Here is a 7,841-nt window from a genome sequence, read left to right as displayed (position 1 = left end):
ATTTACATTAAATTAAAATGTAGTATGTATGTTCAATAAAATATTAAAATAGAAAAAAAAAATAAAACCTAAATGCATGAGTATGCAGGACAAATGGAAACATAGAAATTGATGGAAGTTAATGAAAGGAAACGTGGCTTCAACATAAAGGAATAAAATAATTCCAACCCTTATGTGTCTTTTTGAAAATATACGTGGAGGTATGCATGATCTTTATGAAATAGTATAAATAAGAGGGCTTCATGACAAGCTTTCCATCCCTTCTTTCCTTTCGTCGCCCCTCTCTAGAATTATACTTAGTTATTTTATTTTTCATATGTAGTAATAATAAAACCCTGCTTCGTTTAAGTATTGTAACTCCCGATCACCGCTATCCTTTCCGATTGATCTGAGTCCCATAACGCATGTCAAGGCTCTGCCCGACTAAGTTCGTTTGGATTCTATCTCGAGACTTCGGGACAAGGTTGAATTAGGGGTACTATACTTAACACGAGTGCATTATATTTTTATATAGCTCAAAAGTTATACCCAAAATTTATACCAGGAATCTTTCTAGTTGAACCCTAAAGTTACACAAGGGGTCCATTCTCTTTTCCCACCATTTTATTCTCTTTTTGTAAGTTACCCAAAACTATTATTTATTATTTATTATTTCTATTTTGTAAACAAACTTTCATCAAAAGTCATGCCTATTATTTTATTTACCCAATAGGGAACCATAGTTGAGACACCCAAGTAAACCTGCACAAATCCTAAAATTTTCAGAATAATCAGAATCAGGATCAGGGCCCCTAAAACTCAAAGGGGGCAATTCTCATTCGATATTATCTTCAAAATATGTTGTCAAAATTGAATTTAGTCGTACAGTCGACTCAGCAAGCCTACCCCTAAACGTGTCCACCCTAGGCTAGAAAATAAACCCGTCGCGCCACGCGATGGGTGCACATGTTCTTGTCGCGACACGCGAGAGGGACGATTTTCCAGCTATAAATAGTAGGCTGTGGGACTTGAATTTCTGCGTTGGAACGACGTTAGAATTCAATTCGTACGCCGAGTTATAGTCCGTTTACTACCAAACACACACATAAGCTCGAATTCTGCTACGATGCCGGGTAATAACTCGATCGCTATTACGATTCATTTTCCGGGATCAATATATCCAAAGAATGTCTAAGTGCCGCCCATATTGGGTTATGCTTTGTCGTTTGTTGATAATTCGATAAATGAGTTGAAGCATTATACTTTGTCGTTTGTCGATAATTCGATAAATGAGTTGAAGTATTATACTTTGTCGTTTGTCGTTAGTACGATAAATGAGTTGAAGTATTGCACTTTGTCATTCATTGTGAGAATTTGATCTCGTGAGTTATCGTAAAAGCTGTATTGATCATTAACCCGGTTTGTGTGCATCCTTTCCTAAATTAGGATTATTAGTCTTAATACACTTACAATCAAAGTAGATGCTAATTCTCAGAAGAATCTGAACCATGAAGCTTGTTAAATTCAAATACTGCATGCTGATTTGTGAGTCATTCTCTTTTTATTAACTGTTTTACAATACTTCAAATCATTTTTCAAAGTTATAATTACAGTGATTAAGTTTATGTAATCACCAAATTACAGCCGGTATGTGGGGTATTGTGCACAGTATTACTATTGTTTTAATCACTTTAGATGGGCGAGCCTAAAAGTAAGTGATATACGTCACTCATTGGGCCAGCCAATGGTGATATGACCACAGTCACAGAGCTGGTCTGTGACAAATACCTATTCTTGAAATGTTGGTTGATAATAAACATATGTAAAAACCCTTAATACTGTAAATTATAACACATGTGTCGTTTTCAGTAAAATGAATGAATTCACTCAGTATTTCCCGCTGACAAAATCCTTTTAAAACGCGTTTCAGGTAATTACAGTAGATTGGAGTAAGGATTGGATCCGGCACTAAAAGACTTCAAGAAGTGGCTTATTTTATTAATTAAATCAACTTAAGAAATATTGTTTTCATTAAACGCTACCTTTGTAAAACTTGGAATTTATTCCATCCATTTAAATAAAATCCGGTGTTTCTAAACTCTGATATTTTTCCTAACTCACGGTCCTGATGAAATTTCCGCTGCAATATTTTTCAAAATAATCACCGGTACCACTGGACTGCTCACGACACCGATTCCGGCTAGATGGGGTCGGGGGTCGTGACAGCAAGCCACCTGGTGACATAAATCGGCTGAGAATTTCGCATCAGACGAGATTCCTTCACCGATACGGAAGAGGCGTCAGATAACCCTTCCAGACCTCCAGCTTGATTTACATACAGAAAAGACCACACATGGTCTAGGATCTTCTCCAGACTCCAAACTACCTTCCAAACACCATAGTCCAGTACTCCTCCCACATACAACTTGTATGTGGCAGCAACACTAGACTGGGGGGACTTGAAGGGGTATGGTCCCAGATCTCGCGTCAGCATCGACCGCGAGTGACCATTACCCTTATCAAAACCCCCACTAGCTAACAACCTACTTGTGCCCATGCGAGAACGCGTCGGCACAAGGGTTGAATCCAATCTATCTAGTAACGAAGGAGGACTTACATGGAATATGAGAACGGTAGAGTGATGCGACAGAGCATCACATCTGGTGTACGAAAACGGAAGTATTCACAGCGATGCGGCATCGCACCGCATCCAGTGAACACTTCTATCAATACAAGAAAGCCTTACCTTAGGCATAAAAGAAGATGAACGTAACGGTGCGGCTGACACCGCATCATATGGGCATTTTCGTCACGACAAGGGATGCAGGCAAATAGTCTCCGCGGACGACGATGCGGCTGGCACCGCATCTCGCGTATTCCTTGATCACAAGTAGGAGACGCGGTAACTTCAGATGTTACCGCACGTAGCGATGCGGCTTGCACCGCATCCTATGCACTCAAACAAGTGGGACTGACACCACAGTGCAAGTAGCACCAATGGCAGTTACCTGTCAGAGCTACGTAAGCAATGGACTGACGTGGCGTAACCTCCACAACCGACAAGCCTGACACACCTGCAAAGGTGCAGCACGTCGTCAATCCATCCATCATCATCCTCCTTCACTCCTCGGCTATAAATACCAACCCCAAACCAGGTTTGAGGTATCTCTTCACAACTCTCTCACTACTACTACTATCTTACTTTGCTTCTCAAGCAAACTACTGATTCTCACGCCGGAGAGTGGTAACAAGGAGCACCCCCCACCCCATCCTCCTTGTTACGAGTCACGGCTTGTTTCCTTGTGCAGGAGATCAACCACCGGTGATCCAGCCAGCGATCCTCGAGAGGAAGGGATTAACCCTTCTTGACGAGACCAGTGTGTTAACCCTGCCCGGTTAACCCTTGTTTCATCATATACTAACTCAATTGACCTCACTCTCAACATTTATTGTGAACTTTAACATTACATATGAGATTGTACTGAAAAAAAAAATCAATTAGTACGTAAAAATTCAATTCGGCCGTTCTAAGGTCTGGGCTCATCCAGGCCCAAATTATCACTCCCATTTAATTTATTAGGGCCTACAATTAGAGATGGGCATCAAATCCGGTTTCAAACCCGACCACGTAGAACCAGCCCGGAACCGGTTCCAGGTCCAACCCGATATATAGTATAGTACCGGGTTCAGGTTCAAAAAACCCGGAGGTTCTTACCCGGTTCCATATTTTATGATAATAAACAGGTGCTACCTGGTTCCGAACCCGTACCCGGTTAGTAGCCGTACCCGGTTCTTCCAGTACCCGGTAAAAAGTTACCGTTAGAAACGGTTACTAGCCCGTTACTAAAACACACCATTTATTTATTTCAAAGGAACCGATTACATCGTGACTTAATTAAACTAAACAAACCTAACTTAACTAAACATAACACAACAACCTTAACTAAACATTTGAGGAACCGGTCCCGGATCCTTCACCCTTTTCGTTTTTCGCCTTGGTCACGGGGCAATGGCGTTCGGTGTGTTTCTTTAGCGTCGAGTTGGCGGCCGCTTTCATAAACTTTCCACAACCCTTGCACCTAGCCATCTCATGGTTGTCGGTCATCAAACACAAATCGAAGTGCTTCCAAATAGTCGGGTTTCGTTTGGTTTCCAAAACCATCACAACTTCGTCGTTGAATGCCATTATCTCTTCGTTTGATGAATTTTTGGAGTAGTAATTGAAGGAAATGAAGAACTTGGGTAATAATGGGAGTGAAGGGTAAAAATTAGGGGTTTTATATAAAAAAACCGATTTTTTTTAATATTAAATCGGTTTCCAACTGTCTTATAGCCGTTGGAACCGGTTCCAAACAGTGTTCTGCAGCTTTTTGATTTCAAATACCCGAAAGAACCGATTCCTGACAGTACCCGATATACCCGGTTCCAAACAATACCCGAACCCGGTTTGACAATACCCGTAACCTGTTACATCGTTTACACTTTTTTTGACTTATACCCAGGTTCAACCCGGACAAGGTTCCTCAGTGTACCTGGTTCCATTCACAATTATCAGTACCCGGGTACGGATAGTACCCAGTTCCGAGTATTAAAAATACCCGATTATGCCCATCTCTACCTACAATCATCACTTTACAACTTGCAACGGTTTCAAGCAATACGACATCGTTTTGCCTCCAAAATGTTGAAACAGTACTCATATAGTCATATGTGATCTTCCATTTCATATATATCATAAACCCTAGAAATCTAATATCTCAATCATCAAAATCAAAATGTCAGACAACATTCCCTTCGAAATCCAAGAGCTAATCATGAACAAGCTTCCAGTGGAACCCTTGATTCGATTCCGAACAGTCTGCAAAGCATGGAAGTCCCTCATCGACAGTTCCGATTTCATTCGAAATCATATCAAGCAACAGAATCAGCAACATCTGCTCGTAAGGTATCACGACGCCCTTCATCCCGAGCTAAAATTTGTTTCAATTCCTGACAATGATGATGATACTGATCCTTTCCCCCAACATAAGGTTCCTGTTACTGTTCCCCAATTAGTAGTTAATTCGGTTGATCATTATACAATAATTGACAGCTCTCATGGATTATTGTGTTTGTTCGGTCCCGACGATAAAGCGGTTATTTGGAATCCTTCTATTAGGAAAGCGGTTGATGTTGTTCTGCCTGATATGGTTGGTGATGGGATATATGTAAATGTGTTAGGGTTTGGGGTTTGTCCGGAGACTATAGACCCGAAGGTTATTAAAATTAGGATTTATACGGAAGATGTGATCCCGTGGCAGGTTGAGGTGTTTACGCTAAGCACGAGGGTTTGGAGAAGTGCGTATAGCAGCAATGTACCGAGCAAGTGTTTTTGGTTTGGTGGGGAACAGGTGGTTGTAGGTGGAGTTGTTTATTTTCTTGTTAGTGATAGGGTTGATGGTAGAGATGGGTGTGGTAATTTGATTGTTTCGTTTGATCTGACAAGTGAAGAGTTTGGAGAAGTGAAGCTTCCGGATTGCCTAACTTATACTCATAAATTGTCTATGCTTAAGCTAAGGGAGTCACTTGCTGTGATTGAAGCCAGTCTAGAGGAAGTCGACCTCGGTCGAGGGTACGATAAACGAGTTTACCATATATGGAGGATGAAGGATGGTGTTCCAAAGTTGTTTGAAAAGCTCTTCTCTATCGACTACTCACCAGATGGATCAGTGGTTTATATAAGGGGCTTTAGGAAAACTGGTGAAGCTTTACTCGGATGGCTAGCTCCTCCTGACTTCAATAGAACACTTGCTGCTTATGAACCCTATTCTAAAGCCATCACTAATCTTGGGATTAATGGAAGTTATATTTCTGTGTATTCCTTCACAGAAACACTGCTTCTTCTGCTTTGATCAACCCGTTACTTACAGCTTATGAAAAAGGTAATGTCATTTTTTTAAGTAGTATTCAATCCCTATGCGTTCAGTGTAGTAAATGCCTTTTTTTAATGAATTTTGTTCCAAATATTATGCATGTTGTTTAATTGTAAACTTATTTGAGTTATACATGCTGGGTTAGACATAGTCTAAAGAGGGTTAAGGCAATCCAGGTCAAAGTTAAAGTATAGATTCAAGTGTCAGGAGTCAAACCTGCTTCTGCTTGCATAAAAGTGTGTCTGGTGAGTTTTGAGTTCTACAAAGTTGGTTAGATTTTTAAAAAACTAGATCTCAGATGCTTTTATTTCTTTATAAAGGTGGTTTCTGGTACGGTCCAGAACCAGATTTGAACCAGTTATTTATTTAATTATTTATTTATTAGGTTTAGAAACTTGAAAAAGGATTTAATTAGGCTTAGTTAACAGTCCAGTTTTTGGACTGAACCAATTCAAACGGGTAAAAGTTAAAATAGGAATGGGCCAAAAGACGCTTAAAGTGTACTTATAATGCATACAACTAGAGGTGGGCAAAAAAACACGGTTAATTAACCGGAACCGGTTATTAACCAGTTAGATGTTAATTTTAACCGTTGGCTAGTAACCGGTTATAGATATATAGTACAGGAACCGGTTGTTAACCGGTTAACCGAAAATTCCAAAAAACAGGCAAACAAAACCGGTTAAACTGATTAACCGGACCAGTTAAAGAAGAAAATCGAAATTAACGGCCATAACCAGCTAACCGAACCGGTTATGGAAAATTAACCGATTTGTGCACCTCTACATTCAGCTTCCTAAACCTTGTATCTAGAAAAACCAGATTTATACTGGCATAATATAACTTTTATAATTATATTTGATAAAATATTTGTTTATATGAAAATTATTATATTATTTATGGACGAGAAGTTTTTCAGAGTTGACTCGGCGCATTCTGACCAACACAGCTAAAGCAATACAATACAATACAATACCTGAAGAACACCCTCACTTAAATTGGAAGGAAGGAAGGTCTCAGTCTCATACAGCTTAACTTTATTGTTTTCACTGATTCTATCTGTACCTGTTTCAAATACAACTCCTTAATATGTACCCTAGTTTTGATTGTGTTAAGTTAATATCACGGTTTATGGTTATCCGAAACAAGCTTTATAAACACGTTTCACATACATTCCGGCTCTGTTTCTATGGATAGTTCGTAATATGAGGTTGAGAGTGATGGAATTTGACATTAATCACAATCTCAGTCAATCTACATATGAAGTTCATCCTAGTGATTTCATGTAATGGCAGCGTCGTGTCGTGTCGATAATTTGATAGAATTGTGATATTTTTTTCATAATGATCTTCAAGAACGGTTTAACCTTAATAAATAAGGTGTTACAAGATAACAACGTAAATAAATACTGTAACTTCTATGTGTGTTTTCAACTACTGTTTAAAATTTGAATAGCTAACAAACTTGAAGATATTTATTGACCCAATAATAAACAAAAATATAATAATAACAAAATGCAAAGGGTAGTCTTCGATATCTTAATAGACTATCACAATTTTTCATTTCTAAGACGTAATGGGTATTATAGGAGTGTGAAGGGACTTGATAATACCCTTAACATCGTCTTTGTGAGTATTATAGGGGCATAAATGGGAAGAAATATTTCTAGTATAACGTCAAATGAGGAGAAAAAAATTGGAAACTAGTGACTGAAAAGGTATTAAGGGGCGTTAACCATTACACATTTTTTGAAGGGACATTATGATACTGATGTGGCAGAAAATTTCCCCTTAGACTACACGTCACACGGTGTGGGCGTGGAAAAGTGACGTGGTGGCCCTTCCACGTCGGGAACACCACCCCTTGTGGTGGCGTGGACATGGTGTGGTGGTGAGGGCGGAGAGTTTTCCACCGGCGTGGGGGCATTTGGTATGTGAGGTGGATGCTCTT

General features: G+C 39.5%; 1 protein-coding gene across 4 annotated transcripts; it reads left to right on the top strand.

Annotated features, from left to right (window-relative positions):
- The first annotated feature begins 4,689 nt into the window (after nucleotides 1-4,689).
- LOC110895651 (putative F-box protein At1g32420) lies at nucleotides 4,690-7,081 on the top strand. 4 transcript variants are annotated; one of them, XR_004873786.1, is made up of 3 exons: nucleotides 4,690-5,900; nucleotides 6,068-6,136; nucleotides 6,811-7,081. XR_004873786.1 is itself a non-coding variant. In XM_022142970.2 (2 exons), exon 1 carries the CDS (start codon nucleotides 4,755-4,757, stop codon nucleotides 5,868-5,870), a length of 1,116 nt encoding a protein of 371 aa, XP_021998662.1. In that variant the 5' UTR covers nucleotides 4,690-4,754; the 3' UTR covers nucleotides 5,871-5,900; nucleotides 6,811-7,081. The 4 variants fall into 4 exon arrangements, 2 of the variants coding, with proteins under 2 accessions (XP_021998662.1, XP_021998663.1); XR_004873787.1 differs by having other exon boundaries at nucleotides 6,037-6,136; XM_022142970.2 differs by lacking the exon at nucleotides 6,068-6,136.
- The last annotated feature ends 760 nt before the right edge of the window (nucleotides 7,082-7,841 follow it).

This window comes from Helianthus annuus, chromosome 12, assembly GCF_002127325.2.
Source record: "Helianthus annuus cultivar XRQ/B chromosome 12, HanXRQr2.0-SUNRISE, whole genome shotgun sequence".
In the NCBI taxonomy this organism is placed as follows: Eukaryota; Viridiplantae; Streptophyta; class Magnoliopsida; order Asterales; family Asteraceae; genus Helianthus; species Helianthus annuus.
The sequence above is the reverse complement of the archived record's forward strand: the minus strand, read 5'-3'. Positions and strand labels throughout refer to the sequence as shown.

What these genes read in the sequence shown, in the direction of transcription:
- LOC110895651 (XM_022142970.2), top strand. Translation starts at nt 4,755, where the DNA reads ATGTCAGACAACATTCCCTTCGAAATCCAAGAGCTAATCATGAACAAG.